Source organism: Lithobates pipiens, unplaced genomic scaffold (genome assembly GCF_037356315.1).
Source record: "Lithobates pipiens isolate NorthernLeopardFrog02 unplaced genomic scaffold, aLitPip1_a1.2 Scaffold_35, whole genome shotgun sequence".
Lineage (NCBI taxonomy): Eukaryota > Metazoa > Chordata > Amphibia > Anura > Ranidae > Lithobates > Lithobates pipiens.
In genome coordinates, this window is record NW_027507811.1 from 24,134,146 (window position 1) to 24,150,778 (window position 16,633).

The 16,633-nt window shown below is 45.5% G+C and overlaps 2 protein-coding genes across 2 annotated transcripts in view; both read left to right on the top strand.

Moving 5' to 3' along the window:
• Positions 1–16,633, top strand: part of LOC143956162 (uncharacterized) — a 713,750-nt gene that overhangs the window by 165,493 nt on the left and 531,624 nt on the right. The window contains exon 9 of the mRNA XM_077466270.1: positions 4,182–4,305. Within this exon, the coding sequence (XP_077322396.1) occupies positions 4,182–4,305 (124 nt within the window). The remainder of the gene's footprint in view (positions 1–4,181; positions 4,306–16,633) is intronic.
• On the top strand, positions 6,381–12,540 carry LOC143956332 (uncharacterized). The gene is made up of 2 exons (XM_077466548.1): positions 6,381–6,610; positions 7,856–12,540. The coding sequence occupies exons 1-2, from the start codon at positions 6,568–6,570 to the stop codon at positions 9,016–9,018; spliced, it is 1,206 nt and encodes a 401-aa protein (XP_077322674.1). The 5' UTR covers positions 6,381–6,567; the 3' UTR covers positions 9,019–12,540.

Genomic DNA, 16,633 nt, shown 5'->3' on the forward strand with positions numbered 1-16,633 from the left:
AAGGGCTAGTTTACACTTGGTTCAAAACAAGGCTTTGGACACTCTTTGGGAAAGCTCTCTGAATGCCAGTCAAAGCCCCTGTCACTAAATAAAATGGTTAGCCTACAGTCCTGTTTACACCTTGCTTTTGCTTGGTGGTTCGATGAGGCTTTGGTTGGGCTTTGATGAAGCTTTGTGGGACTTCAGTGGGGTTTCAAGCGAGCTTTGCCCTAGACGTCTATGGAGGCTTTGAGGACACTTAGAAGCACCACTGAAGCTACATGGGGTATAATTTTTTTAAGGGAACCTGATGCAAAGCAAGGTGTAAACAGGACTGTAAGCTAACCATTTTATTTAGTGACAGGAGCTTTGACTGGCGTTCAGAGAGCTTTAACAAAGCATGACCGAAGCCTTGTTTTAAAGCACGTGTAAACTAGCCATTAAGGTGTGTTGAAGCCGAAGCAAGTGTAAATTAGCCCTATATGTTTCAAAGATGGCTGTATGTCCGTCAGTGATGATCTCGGGGCCTGGTGGTTCCCTGCCCACAGCAGTCATTCCTGTGGACATTCAGCACGTGGAACGCCTGATCCTGGACAATCGGCGCATAACCTTTCGTGAAATTGCAGAAGAGACAAATCTTTCCATGACGAAGTGAAGCAGGCTGTCCTAGGATGGTTCAGGTGCACTGACAAGTCTTTCTATGCTGAAACTTTCCAGGCATTAGTTACATAGTTACATAGTTACATAGTTAGTCAGGTTGAAAAAAGACACAAGTCCATCCAGTTCAACCTTAAAAACAAATAAATAAAATAAAAAATAATCGTACAATCCAGATACCCAATTTTATGCCCACAATTGATCCAGAGGAAGGCGAAAAAAAAACCCAGCAGAGCATGCGCCAATTTGCTACAGCAGGGGAAAAAAATTCCTTCCTGATCCCCCAACAGGCGATCGGATTTTCCCTGGATCAACTTTACCTATGTTAGTACCTAGTTATATTATGTACCATCAGGAAAGTATCCAAGCCTTTCTTAAAGCAGTCTACTGAACTGGCCAGAACCACCTCTGGTGGGAGTCTATTCCACATTTTCACAGCTCTAACTGTGAAGAAACCTTTCCGTACTTGAAGATGAAATCTCTCTTCCTCTAGACGTAAAGAGTGCCCCCGTGTCCTCTGGGTTGACCGTACAGAGAACAACTCAACACCAAGTTCACTATATGGACCCCTAATGTATTTGAACATGTTGATCATATCCCCCCTTAATCTCCTCTTCTCAAGAGTGAATAAATTTAGTTCCTCTAATCTCTCCTCATAGCTGAGTTCCTCCATGCCTCTTATCAGTTTGGTTGCCCTTCTGTGCACTTTCTCCAGTTCCCCGATATCCTTTTTGAGAACTGGTGCCCAAAACTGAACGGCATATTCCAGGTGAGGTCTTACTAATGATTTGAACAGGGGCAAAATTATATCTCTTTCTCTGGAGTCCATACCTCTCTTAATACAAGAAAGGACTTTGCTCGCTTTGCAAACAGCAGCTTGGCATTGCATGTTGTTATTGAGCTTATGGTCTACCAAAACCCCCAGATCCTTCTCCACTATGGATTCCCCCAGTTGTACTCCCCCTAGCATGTATGATGCATGCATATTCTTAGGCCCCAAGTGCATAACCTTACATTTATCAACATTAAACCTCATCTGCCACATAGTCGCCCAATTAGACAGTGTATTGAGGTCGGCTTGTAAATTGGAGACATCCTGTAAAGACGTTATTCCACTGCATAGCTCGGTGTCATCTGCAAAGACAGAAATATTACTTTTGATCCCAGACCCAATATCATTTATAAAGATGTTAAAAAGTAAGGGTCCCAGCACTGAACCTTGGGGTACACCACTGATAACCTTAGACCATTCAGAGTAAGAGTCATTAACCACTACTCTGTGAATTCTGTCTTCTAGCCAATTTTCTATCCATTTACAAACTGATATTTCCAAACCTGTAGACTTTACCTTACACATGAGCCGTGTGGGGAACTGTATCGAATGCTTTTGCAAAATCCAAGTATACCACGTCCACCGCCACCCCTCTGTCCAAGGTTTTACTTACCTCCTCATAACCACTTGTTTACCGGGGCACTTAAACCCCCTTCCTGCTTAGGCCAATTTTCAGCTTTCAGGGCTGTCACTCTTTGAATGACAATTACGCGGCCATGCAACGATATACCCAAATGAAATTTTTATAATTTTTTTCCCCGCAAATAGGGCTTTCTTTTGGTGGTATTTAATCACTGCTGGGTTTTTTATTTTTTGCAAAAAAAAAAAAAAAAAATGAAAAAGACTTAAAATTCAATATAAAAAAAACAGTTTTATAGTTTGTTATACAATTTTGCAAAGATAATTTTTCTCCTTCATTGATATGCGCTGATGAGGCTGCACTGATGGACACTAAAAAGGCAGCACTTATGGACACTGATAGCTGGCACTGGTGGGCACTGATAGCTGGCACTGGTGGGCACTGATAGCTGGCACTGAGAGGTGGCACTGAAGGTCATTGATAGGTGGCACTGATGGGTACGAATGGGTGGCACTGGTGGACACTGGTACGTGACACTGATAGGCAGCACTGATCGGTGGCACTGATGATGAGGCACTGATAGGCACTGATTGGCAGCACTGATGGGCATTGATAAGTGGCACTGGTTTGCACTGATAGATGGCGCTGGTGGGCCCGGATTGGTGGCACTCATATACACTGGCAGGTGGCATTAGTAGGCACTGGCAGGTGGAACTGGTGGGCACAGATGAGGAGACCGATGTCCCTTTGACAGAAGCCGGTGATTGGCTTTATTCTTCTCTTCATGCTGTCAGCGTCAGGAGAAAAAAAGGCCAATTGCCGATCTTCTGTTTACATCACGTGATCCACTGTCATTGGCTGACAGCTGATCACGTGGTAAGGGGTCGGGATCGTCCCTTTACTCCAATCTGTGATCAGCCAAGTCTCGCTGACACGGTGATCACAGAGGGCACCACTTGTGCCCTGCAGGGGGCGCTCAGCCAGCTCATGCACTGGAGGACATCTATTGACACCCTCCCGGCAATTAAGGACCGCGCTATAGATATCTTTTGGCTGTAGTGCGGGTGGGAAGAGGTTAAACACTGGGAGAAGTGTATAAATGTAGTAGGTCGAAAAATAAATGCAGTTTCCACTCCTTGAAATTTGTTCTTTTATTATATAAACTCAAAAGTCCCGGTGTGACTTGAACGCCTCTTGTATAAAAGATGATGTTACGCCAAGTAAATAAATACCAAACATGTCACACTTTAAAATTGCTCACACCCTTGCAACGGCGACAAACTAGGCAAATTGTACTATCCGTAGAGGACTGTTTAAAAGCCTTTACAGGTTACCATTTTAGATCTACAGAAAAGGTCTGGTGCTAGAATTACTACTCATGATCTCACGCCCATGTGATATCTCACATGTTCCACCCCAAAACTCGCTCATCCGTGTCTTTATGGACTTTGCTTTGTGCACTGGTGCGCAGTCATGTTGGAACAGGAAGGGGACGTCCCCAAACTGTTCCCACAAAGTTGGGAGCATGAAATTGTCCAAAATGTCTTGGTATGCTGATGCCTTAAGAGTTCCCTCACTGGAAATAAGGGGCCAAGCCCAACCCCTGAGAAACAACCTCCACACCATAATCCCGCCCCACCAAATGATTTACACCACTGCATAAAGCAAGGTCCATAAAGACACGAATGAGCGAGTTTGGGGTGGAGGAACTTGATTGGCCTGCACAGAGTCCTGACCTCAACCTGATAGAACACCTTTGGGATGAATTAGAGCGGAGACTGCGAGCCAGGCCTTTTCGTCCACATCAGTGACTGACCTCACAAATGCACTTCTGGAAGAATGGTCAAACATTCTCATAGACACACTCCTAAACTTTGTAGACAGCCTTCCCAAAAGAATTGAAGCTGTTATAGCTGCAAAGGGTGGCCCAACTGAATATTGAACCCTACGGACTAAGACTGGGATGCCAGTAAAGTTCATGTGCGTGTAAAGGCAGGCGTCCCAATACTTTTGTTAATATAGTGTACATGTGTACAGGCAGTGTTAAAGCCCAACTCCAGATTTCCTTCACAAATTTATGGAGCTAAGATAGATAATTACATTGTCTCATTCAAGTGTTTTATTGTGTGTTAGGTTCCTATAAGGTGTCAGGATGTCACTGTCTATTTCTCCATGGAGGAGTGGGAGTATTTAGAAGGACACAAGGATCTCTACAAGGACGTCATGATGGACAATCAGCCGCCCCTCACATCACCGGGTAAGAGGAGACTTTATTGTAAAGGAGAGAGCAGTACGGAGGGTCCATCTAGATCCCCCATCATCTGATAAACACATAGAAACAATGTATTCAGTCAGTGTGTGTGTTTCCTACAGATGGATCCAGTAATGGGAACCCACCAGAGAGATGTCCCCGTCCTCTGTATTCCCGGGATTCCACACCGGAAGATCACACCATCCCCCACCATCATCAGGTAGGTGGAGATGGATCCTGAACTCCAAATACGAGAGTTCTCCAAAAAGTTTCCACTTTTTTTATCTAAGTTATATATATAAAAGTGCGGAAACTTTTTGAAGACCCCTCGTAGAAACAAACTGTGGGACCTGAAAGAGGTTGTTTTGCGTATTATAAGCCTCCATTCCTCCATTCATTAAACTGAACATTTCTGTTTTCTAATTGAGGATGTAATTCGGTGTAATGTTAAAATTGAAGTTGAAAAGGAAGAAGAGACGTACCCAATGGGAGAAGAGCTGTTTGACGAGGAAAACGTGACTTTACAGAATACAAGTGAGTTATAAACCCCAAATATCTCTATTGAGTAATAATATATTTTTTGTGTAAACCCTGAAAACATGGCGGGCCATTTGTCACATTTCAAGCATTTGTAGAGAAGCCAATGAGTTTCTGCACCGAGAACCTTAATCCCTTTGCGCTGTGCAGTGCGCTCCCAGCACAAAGACAGAAAGACATATGTGCGGCCCCATGGCAAAAAGCCCAGTCCAGTGAGACCGCGTATTCTGTATGGGTTATGTTGGTGTCAAGGGCAGTGGCGCCGGCAGGGGGGGCTGACAGTGGCTGATGCCCCAAGTGGGTCCCCCAAAAAGCCCCGGGTCCCGGGTGGGCATGGTTCTATTATTAGCCCCGTGCGCCGCAGGCCGAGCGGGGAGCGATCTTATCCCAAGCATGGCTGAGTGTAATAGCAGGTCCTGCTTTCTGGAGCCTACAGCGCTGATGGACGTCCCGCTGGTCCAATACTGGGACCGCGGGACATATGTCCATCATAGGCGCTGCAGGCTCCAGAAGGCGGGAATTACAGTGCGGCCACTGCGCCACTGTCAGAAGATCCCGACCCCACTCGGTGCTCGGGTGGGCGGCTATCCTCTCCTCATCATGGCTCTCTCTGGCTGCCTGGACTCTGGAGTCGACTCTACTGTTTGACGGGCGCACAGCTGAGCTGCAGGAGGTCTGGTCAGGTAGGTCAGTGTATGTTGTGTAGGTCAGTGTATGTCAGGTAGGTCAGTGTGTGTCATGTAGGTCAGTGTGTATGTGTCAGGTAGGTCAGTGTGTGTCAGGTAGGTCAGTTTATGTCAGGTAGGTCAGTGTGTGTCAGGTAGGTCAGTGTGTATGTGTCAGGTAGGTCAGTGTATGTCAAGTAGGTCAGTGTAGGTCAGTATGTGTCAGGTAGGTCAGTGTAAGTTGTGTAGGTCGTGTAGGTCAGTGTGTGTCAGGTAGGTCAGTGTGCATGTCAGGTAGGTCATTGTATGTAAGGTAGGTCAGTGTGTGTGTGTCAGGTAGGTCATTGTGTGTCAGGTAGGTCAGTGTAGGTCAGTGTGTGTCAGGTAGGTCAGTGTAGGTCGTGTAGGTCAAATAGGTCAGTGTGTGTGTTGTGTAGGTCAGTGTGTGTCAGGTAGGTCAGTGTGTGTGTCAAGTAGGTCAGTTTGTGTCAGGTAGGTCAGTGTAGGTCAGTGTCAAGTCGGTCAGCGCACATCAGGTAGGTACTATCCCACCCCCCGGTGCTGGGCTCGGACTTCGGGCTGAAGCCCCTGTTTTTTTTGCCACCTAGCAACTCCCCTGGTCAAGGGGTAAACATCTTCAGAAGAAAAATGGTGTGTGGCCAGCTTAAATTTAGACTGGGGGGTAATTGCGCATAGTTACTTTTTGATTGGAGATATAATTCATCCTGTTTGTTACAGGTGTTGTACTGATAAAAATTGATTGCTTTTCTTTGCCTTCCTCAGATGGACTCAGTAACAGAAACTCACCAGAGGGATGTCCCCGTCCTCTGTATAAGGAAGCTCATGAGATCCCTCACTACGATCAGGTAGATGGGAGATGAGGGTCTTGAAACTCAAAACCATCTTGTATTTTACGGTGTCTGTCATAAAACTGGTCAGACCTAATCTGTATATGTTATGAAATATTCAGCCGGAGACCCTGGATGACCTAAATATAATTGTGAAAGAAGAAGTGAAGGAAAATCTAGATGTAAAAGAAGAAGTGGAGGAGGAGATTGCAATACCAATGATGACTGACGAGGAGGATAATCCGGCAGAGATTGGCGCTGGTGAGGAATGAACACAAAATCTCTGACTTGTTGATTGTCAGGGATGAGCTCGGGTTTGACCTAAACTTGGGTTTGGACCAAACCTGGAAAGAAGCTGTTAGCCCTTGTACACACGGTCGGAGATTCCGACAACCAAATCTGACGGATCTTGTCCGAAACTGTTGCATACACACAGTCGGACAAAGTTGTCGGAAAATCCGATCTTTCAGAACATGATGTTTCATTACGACGGGACTACATTCAGGCTAGTAGCCAATAGATTTGATGTAGGAATTTGATCTGAGTATGCGTGGCACTTTGTCCGATCGGAATTCTCTACACATGATCGGAGTATGTCTGATCGGAGCAGTTTGTCGGAAAATATTTCCAGCAAGTTGGAAAATTTGGTCCGACGGATATTCCGATGCAAACAGTCCGATGCATGCCACACACAGTCGGAATATCCGACAACACGGTCCGATAGGACACATTCCGACGGAATCTCCGACCGTGTGTAAAAGGGCTTACTGCCGCCCAATCAACTGCATCTAGTGCATTTCCACCCACCATGTTGGGTCAATGATGTCACCAGCACCCCTTTGCGTACCTGCAGCTTCAAATCTCAGTGGTGCAAGCCCATGCAGGGGTGGCAGCAGAAGAGTCACATAAAAGTAAAGTGAATAGCGTGTAGAATTACACCCAAGGGTAAACAAGAAGGTGAGGCTCACATTAACATTGATGGTCAAAATCATAGCAGATAAGTAAGTCAAGGGAAGTATGCCGAGCCCTGGCAACAGTTGATTCGGGGGGAGTGACAGCTTCTCTCCGAACCAAACCCGAGCTTATCCTTATTCATCGTTTCCCGTGATTCCCGCTCTCGCATATTCTTCAACACCACCTATAAAATCAATGTCTGTCCTTTTCCCATCACCAAGTCCATAGTTTCTGGTTCTGTTCCTACCTGCTGAAGTCTAGCTGCACCAAGTCAGATACAGCCTGGCTGAAGGGTGCCCACATCATCTAGCCTTTTCCTTTCCCAGCCTGACTGTCCCTGGCCTGCCCCTGTCATTCATTGGATTTCAGTTCTTTCAGTCATGGAGGTTATTGTCCATCATAATCATAATTATTGAGACTTATATCTGGGCAGATATATAAGACAAATTAAAAACCTGGCAGAGCTTAGAACCTGACTTCATATCAAACAAAGAAACATTCTGGCTAAGTGTTGGACTTTTAGGTGAAAAAAGTATTTTTAATCCCCCACAGATGGACAGTATGTCAAAAAGACCTCCGAGGGACGGAGCTTATCTCTGGATTGTGATATGGACGAGGATGATTTCCCGGAAGACAATCTCGTTAAGCTATACACATGCCCTGAATGTGATAAATGCTTCAGTCAGAACTCCACGCTCCTTCAGCATCGCCGAACCCACACCGGTGAGAAGCCGTTCCTATGCCCGGAATGTGGGAAAAGCTTCACGCGCAAGTCCATCCTGATTGAGCATCGGAGGATCCACACGGGCGAGAAGCCTTTCTCGTGCTGGGAGTGCGGGAAATGTTTTACACAGAGGTCGGGGCTCATTCTGCACCATAAAACTCACGGAGGGGCAAAGAAATTCTCTTGCTCGGGGTGCGGGGCTTTTTTCATGCCCATGACCAACTTCGAGATGGGGGAACAGACCTTCTGCTTCAAGTGCCGGAAGCTGTTCCCACCGGTCGCTCACCTCTCCGAAGACGAGAAAACATTTGACTGCACAGAGTGCGGGAAGTGCTTTTCGCGGAAGTCAACACTTCTCGAACATCAGAGAGTCCACACGGGAGAAAAACCTTATTCATGTTCCGAGTGCGACAAAAGCTTCACCCGCAAATACATCCTGGTGGAGCACCAGCGAATTCATACCGGGGAAAAACCTTTTTCTTGTTCTCAGTGCTGGAAGAGTTTCTCAAAAAGCTCCGGACTCCTCATGCACCAGAAAATTCACGCACTCGAAAAGACTTTCCCATGCTCGGAGTGTGGGAAAGATTTCACACAGAGGTCGAAAACTCTATCAGGGGAAGATGGGAGCTCCTGCCCTGAGTGCAAGACCTCTTCTACCAGGAACCCTCGGAGGCCACCGAAGCTTCATACTTGTACAGAGTGCTCAAAGACTTTCCGGTACAAGTCGTATCTTATTACGCATCTGAGGTCCCACACTGGAGTGAAGCCGTTCACGTGTCCCGTGTGCGGGAAATCTTTCACTCAGAAATCTGGCTTTGACACGCATCAGAGAGTCCACACAGGCGAAAAACCATTTTCTTGCCTTGACTGTGGGAGACGTTTCACACAGAAGTCCAAGCTTGTCTACCATCAGCGGGGGCACAGCAAAGAGAGACCAAGAAGGACAGCGTCAAGTGACCCAAGGGCAGAAGATATTTTAAACTTGAGCTAAGGGGTCTGTATATACAATGCATTCAAATGGTATTCATACCCTTTGAAATTTTCCACATTTTGTCATGTTACAACCAAAAACGTGAATGTATTTTATTGGGATTTTATGTTAAAGACCAACACGAAGTGGCTCATAATTGTGAAGCAGAAAGAAAAATGATAAATATTTTTCAACATTTTTTACAAATAAATATGTGAAAAGTGTGGTGTGCATTTGTATTCAGTCCCCTATACTCTGATACCCCTAACTAAAATCTAGTGGAACCAATTCCCTTCAGAAGTCACCTAATTAGTAAATAGAGTCCACCTGTGTGTAATTTAATCTCAGTATAAATACATCTGTCCTGCGTAGCCCTCAGAGGTTTGTTAAAAAACCTTACTGAACAAACAGCATCATGAAGGCCAGGGAACACACCAGACAGGTCATGGATAAAGTTGTCGAGAAGTTTAAAGCAGGGTTAGGTTATAAAAAAATATCCCAAGCTTTGAACATCTCACGGAGCTCTGTTCAATCCATCATCTGAAAATGGAAAGAGTATGGCACAACTGCAAACCTACCAAGACATTGCCGTCCACCTAAACTGACCGGCCGGGCAAGGAGAGCATTAATCAGAGAAGCAGCCAAGAGGTCCATGGTAACTCTGGAGGAGCTGCAGAGATCCACAACTCAGGAGGGAGAATCTGTCCACAGTACAACTATGATTCCGACAACCAAATCCGTCGGATTTTGTCCGAAACTGTTGTATACACACGGTCAGACAAAGTTGTGGGAAAATCCGACGTGATGACATTATTTCGTTACGATGGGACTACGTTCACGCTAGTAGCCAATAGCTTTGGTGTAGGAATTTGATCTGAGCATGCGTGGCACTTTGTCCGATCGGAATTCTCTACACATGATCGGTGTATGTCCGATCGGAGCATTTTGTCTGAAAATTTTACCAACAAGTTGGAAAACTTGGTCTGTCGGATACTCCGACGGAAACAGTCCGATGTAAACCACACAGTCGGAATATCCGACAAAACGGTCCGATCGGACACATTCCGTCTGAATCTCCGACCGTGTGTACAAGGGCATAGTCATGCACTCCACAAATCTGGCCTTTATGGAAGAGTGACAAGAAGAAAGCCATTGTTGAAAGAAAGTCATAAGAAGTCCGGTTTGCAGTTTGTGAGAAGCCATGTGGAGGACACAACAAACATGTGGAAGAAGGGGCTCTGGTCAGGTGAGACCAAAATTTTACTTTTTGGCCTAAAAGCAAAACGCTGTGTGTGGTGGAAAACTAACACTGCACATCACCCTGAATAAATCATCCCCACCGTGAAACATAGTGGTGGCAGCATCATGTTGTGGGGATGCTTTTCTTCAGCAGGGACAGGGAAGCTGGTCAGAGTTGATGGGAAAATGGATGGAGCCCAATACAGGGCAATCTTAGAAGAAAACCTGTTAGCCCCCGTACACACGGTCGGACATTCCGATGGAAAATGTCCGATCAGACCATGTTGTCGGATAATGTGTGGGCTTCATCTGACTTTTTCGGAATGTCCGACCAACAAAGTTTGAGAGCTGGATATAAAAATTTTCCGACAACATGATCCGATCGGACTTTGTCCGATCGTTTGTAGAGAATTCCGATCAGACAAAGTGCCACGCATGCTCAGATCAAATTCCTAGACCAAAGCTATTGGCTACTAGCCTGAACGTAGTCCCGTCGTAACTAAATAACGTCATCACGTTCCGAACGATCGGATCTTCCTGACAACTTTGTCCGACCATGTGTATGCAACAACAGTTTCGGACAAAATCCGACGGATTTTGTTGTTGGAATGTCCTACTGTGTGTACAAGGGCTTAGAGTCTGCAAAAGACTTGAGACTGGGGCGAAGGTTCACCTTCCAGCAGGACAACGACCCTAAACATGCAGCCAGAGCTACAATGGAATGATTTAGATCAAAGCATATTCATGTGTTAGAATGGCTCAGTCAAAGTCCAGACCTAAATCCAATTGAGAATCTGTGGCAAGACTTGAAAATTGCTGTTCACAGACGCTCTCCATCCAATCTGACAGAGCTTGAGCTATTTTGCGAAGAAGAATGGGCAAAAATATCCCTCTCTAGATGTGCAAAGCTGGTAGAGACATCCCCAAAAAGACTTGCAGCTGTAATTGCAGAGAAAGGCGATTCTACAAAGTATTGACTCGGGGGGGCGCCATACAAATGTACCCCACACTTTTCACATATTTGTAAAAAAAAATTGAAAATCATTTATAATTTTCCTTCCACTTCAAAATTATGTGCCACTTTGTGTTGGTCTATCACATAAAATCCCAATTAAATACATTTATGTTTTTGGTTGTAAAATGTGGAAAATTTCAAGGGGTATGAATACTTTTTCAAGGCACTGTAAAAAAAAAAAAAATGGCATAGCAAGTTCATGTCCATTTATTCTGTGTGAATGGGGCGAAAAAACAAAGTGTTATTAGGCTATTTTTTGTGTTGGTCGAATGTCTTTCATTGATTTAACCACTTCATGACCACAGTATGTATATGTACGTTGCGGCTTAGAAGTGGTTTACCAGGATTATGGCTGAAAATATCAGCCATAACCCCGGTACAGTTTTTTTTTTCAGGCGGCGGCTGGCTTTCTCATTGAAAGGATCCCGAGCCACTGGAACGCTTTCAGAAGCAGCGGAAAGGAACGTCCCCTCCCTCCATCCCTCCCTCCCACCGCTCGCCGGTGTCTCTCGGTAAAATAAAAAAAAATAAAAAAAAAGAATTAATAAGATTTTTTTTTTAAAGAGCCCCCATCTCTTCGTGCTCGCGTGAATGCCCATATTAGGTATGTTATTTGCATCTTTCATATTTTACAAAAAATAAATGGGGTATATATTGTGTTTTATATTTTTAAATTCATAAAAGTGGTTTTTTTTTTTTTATTGCGTTTGCAAAACTGCGCAAATACCACGTGACATAAAAAAAATGCAACAATTTTATTCCCTAGGGTCTCTACTAAAATGTAGATATATATAAAATGTTTTAAGTAATTTTCTAGCAAAAAAATACACATTTAACTGGCAGAAAAAGCCTGATCTTCAAGTGGTTAAAATGGAAAATACTGCATTTGTCCAGTAGATGGCAGCTAAGTGTCAATGCCTATGATATTTAGGGCCATCTAGTGGCTAAATGCAGTCATTTTCATTTTTAAATCAGTGATATACATTTGTCCAGCGCAGGAAATAGCCTAATAACTATTGTTTTTTGTTACATTCTCACAGAACGAATGTACAAACACTTTCACTAGGTTTGCTATGCACATTTTTATAAATAAATACACCTCTTAGTGTTTTTAAACACTTCATAATGATGGAAAACGTTCATCTAGAAGTTAAATGCCATTATTAGCTTATATTTTTATATTTGTATATTTTTCATTTTTTTATTTGATTATTCCTCATTGCTGAAAGTATCATTTGGCACTTTGTTGGAGTATTCATATCAGACATCAAAATATGGATTTCATAACACTTTTGTGTCCTGTGGTGTTTTTTTTACAATGTCTGTGCCCCCCTCCCCCCATCCCCAAACACCCACCTGAGTCCTCTCTCGATTCAGCGATGTCCCGTGTGCAGCAGCTTCTTCTTTCTTCCTGCATTCACAGGCTACACTGAGAGCGGTGGAAGCCATTGGCTCCTGCTGTTGTCAGTCTAGTCTTGCAGGACGGGAGCAGGGGGTGTGGCCGAGCCATGCTGTGTGTGTCTGTGAACGCACACAGCCCGGCTCGGAAGACCCCCCGCACAAATACCTCCTCAGTACATGGCTGGCTGAGGAACAACTCATAAAAGAGGAGAAGCCAAAAATGCCAGCAAGGGACTTCATAAGAGGAGGTAAGGGGCTGCTCTGCGCAATGTCAAAGGAAAAGATCCATAAGCCACACATCATGAAGCAGACCCATGTACATGAAGTGAGATGAATGGCCAGACTCCAACCAGGCCACACCCCCAAAACGTTTCGCTCCACCCCTTGGAGCTTAATCATGGGGCATACCATTGAGGTGAATCAGGTGCCTGCTCACCCGTGTAACCAGATAGCCGGATGGTTGCACTCCGCTTATGCCGCTGCGTATAAAACCTACTTTACATCAAGCTACACATACGTGCTGCCAAGCCCCACCTTGGAACCTCCCGGCTCTGACATGTTTCACCCTTAATCCTATGAATAAATGTGTAAGGGTGAAACACGTCAGCGGGGGTGCAATTCCATGGCAGGACTTAGCATACATGTGTGGCCTGAATAAAGTTAAAGGGATTGTAAAGTAAATAAAAAAAAATAAAAAATAACAAACATGTTATACTTACCTCCACTGTGCAGCTTGTTTTGCACAGAGTGGCCCCGAACCTGCTTTTCTGGGGTCCCTCGGCGGCTGTCTCGGCTTCCTCCCGCAGGTACTTCTCACGTTCATGCGAGCTCCCTCGCATGGTGAGAAGCACCTGCGGGCGCACTCCCATGATACAGCCGAGCGGTATCACACGGCCCCGCCCCGGCATGCTGCATCATTGGATGTGATTGACAGCAGCGCGAGCCAATGGCTGTGCTGCTTTCAATCCATCCACTCCAGCCAATCAGCGGCCAGGGTGAGCGGCGAAGAAGACAGCGGGGGCGAGCACGGGACTTTCGAGGGGTCAGGTAAGTAAAACGGGGGGACTGGAGGCGCCGGCAGTGTCAGATGTTTTTTCACCTTAATGTATAGAATGCATTAAGGTAAAAAAACATTTACCTTTACAACCCCTTTAATATGATGCCTCTTACAAGGCTGTTTGATGTTGAATTTTATATGTAGTTGCGGGGTGGCCCCATTCACCTCTTTGGGGTGCAGTGGCAGGTGCCCACTGCGCATGCGCAAGTCGCGCTGTGCATCGTGAGTGGTAGATGCAGTCTTCTGGGACCTGTTAGTGTCCCAGAAGACTACAGGGGCGAGGGAGGGAGGAGAACTTCCGTTTCCGACCGCTGCGGCAGTCAGAAACAGAAGTGGGAAGTGGGTACCTGTCAAAATCAGGTACTTGCCACCCCCCCACACTCCTCGAAAGTGTCAATTTTTCAAGAGGAGCCAGAAATTAGTCCTTAAAGCAGAACTCCCCTTTTGGGTGGAGCTCCGCTTTAAGTATCATGAAGATAAGCCATGCGGTTCTCCATAAGGTAACATAGCCCTTGCACTCATGAGGGATTGAGGGAGTTCCCAGTGTCTTTATTAAAACATTCTGTTTATGAGGTCCTCATGTCTCTAAAAGCTGTACATGTACACCACCTCGGTATAGTGTAGTTGTCGGTGGTGGGTGGGCACAGACCTCACTTATTGGTATCTCTGAAGACATCAGCAGCAGGTTCTTTCCACCATAGTTCTTGGCTATTCTGTTCCTGCCTACATCAGATGTTCCAACTCTTCACTTTGCATTCTCCATGAAAAAAAACAATGTAAAAAACCTGAGAAGAAGAGTGGGGCCTGTGTGTAAAAGCCTTAACAGGTTCAAAGACCCGGAATCTCAAGAGATCTCACCACCACAGTTCTGATCCTCGTTCTTCTCATTTTAGTTTCTTCCACTCAGTTTATAAGACATTTTTAGGATGTAAAGGGAGCTCACGACCCATCCCAAGACCTTGGGTGCCTTCCATCTCAGGGAACTCAGATTTTGACTCTCTCCAAGACATGTGAAGGCATCTCCCACTTGTGACTCCCTATTGACTAGTTAGCCCTTGTACACAGGGTCGGACATTCCGACAACCAAATCCATCGGATTTTGTCCGACGGATTTTGTCCAAAACTGTTGCATACACACGGTCGGACAAAGTTGTCGGAAAATCCGATCGTTCAGAACGTGGTGGCGTTATTTCGTTACGACGGGACTACGTTCAGGCTAGTAGCCAATAGCTTTGGTGTAGGAATTTGATCTGAGCATGCGTGGCACTTTGTCTGATCGGAATTCTCTACACATGATCGGACAAGGTCCGATTGGATCATGTTGTCGGAAAATTTTATAGCCAAGCTGGAAAACTTGGTCCGTCAGATATTCCGACGGAAACAGTCCGATGGAGCCCACACACTGTCGGATTATCCGACAACACGGTCCGATTGGAAATTTTCCGTCGGAATGTCTGACCGTGTGTACAAAGGGCTAAGTGTTAGTAGGGAGCTCTAGCAGGCCAGAAGGGGTCCTCAGCATTTCTCTGACAAAATTTGAATGCTAGAAACGTCCCTGGAAACATAACGATACATACAGGTAAGGGGAGGGGGGGATTGAACCTACACTACCTTAATCAAGCAATAACAGAGGCTATGGTACAGTGGATAGTGGTGCAGCTCCATAATATATGAGATTTCCTACATTAGCTTAAAGGGAAACTGATAGGATAGAATTACTGCTGATGGAGGGTAAGAGGTCACTGAAACGTTGTCATCATGAATTATTGCTGATATTGTCTATGGTGCCACTCCATAGTTCTGGGTCCTGAGAAAGGAAGAGATCCACAGGCACTTGAAATGCGTTGGCTGTTGCTCTTTACACGGTCAATTACTGAACCAATAAGTCATTGTTGGGCTCTTGGATCATTTTTTTTTGCCACACTTTCTGATGCGACAGCATATAAACTACTCAGTTTGTTTGACGGGCACCCACTTTGTGGAGAGCCGCCAAACCCAAGCCATTTCGCTCTACCAAAGACTTAGGCTGGGTTCACACCTATGCGAATTGGATGCGGATTTCCAATTCGCATAGCAGGAGAATGTGACCAGCTCTCTATTGGGCCGGTTCACATATCTCCAGGGCGGCTGAATTCAGGCAAAGATTCTGTTCTGATTCGTCCCTGAAACTGAGAACAAAGTGTTACTGTGTGATCTGCGTCCGGTTTAGGTGGGAACCAAGCTTTCGTTTCTGTTGGTAGAGGATATCCAGTGCCTCTCCCCCACCTTGTCTTGGATGGACAACACAAAAAAGTTCCAGGGTCGAGAACTAGTGGATCCCCGGGACAGGAGAGGTGAGTGTGCAAAGTGGGTTTGTTGGAAGGGCGGGGCCATCGCTGGCTACTGTAGGTAGCCTCTGACCCCTCCAGTTCTGCAGCTGGTGTGTCAGGCTCAGGCAAGGTAAGCAAAGCTAGATAAAGGGGAAAATGTAAATCCTTCATAAGCCCTCCAGGACTTCTACCGGCTCACCTGTGAGATCAGGGAGCCGGAGAATGAATCAGCCGGTGGCGCTGGTTTACCATAAAGCTTACCAAGGACTAGATGATTCCTGGCCATCTCTATGACCTTTGGAGGCCGGGCACGACATTATGATGTTACTTCTGGATTCGGCCAATTTACCTACCTGCATGTCTTTGGATTGTGGGAGGAAACCGGAGTACCAGGAGGGAACAGACAAAAGCACAGGGAGAACATGCAAATTCCAGGCAGGTAGTCATGGTTGTGATTCAAACCAGCGACCCTTCTTACTGCTAGGTCATAGTTGCCAACTGTCCCGAATTTCGCGGGACATTCCCGTGATTAGGACATTTGTCCCGAATTAATTTTGTCCCTAATTTTGTCCCTGGAAATGTCCCGCGAAATTCGGTTTGTCCCGGGAAATTGAA

Excerpts from the sequence above, each read along its gene's own strand:
- LOC143956332 (XM_077466548.1), top strand. The coding sequence starts at position 6,568 with ATGATGACTGACGAGGAGGATAATCCGGCAGAGATTGGCGCTG. Across the intron at positions 6,611-7,855 it reads TCCGGCAGAGATTGGCGCTG|ATGGACAGTATGTCAAAAAG; the intron begins GTGAGGAATGAA and ends AATCCCCCACAG.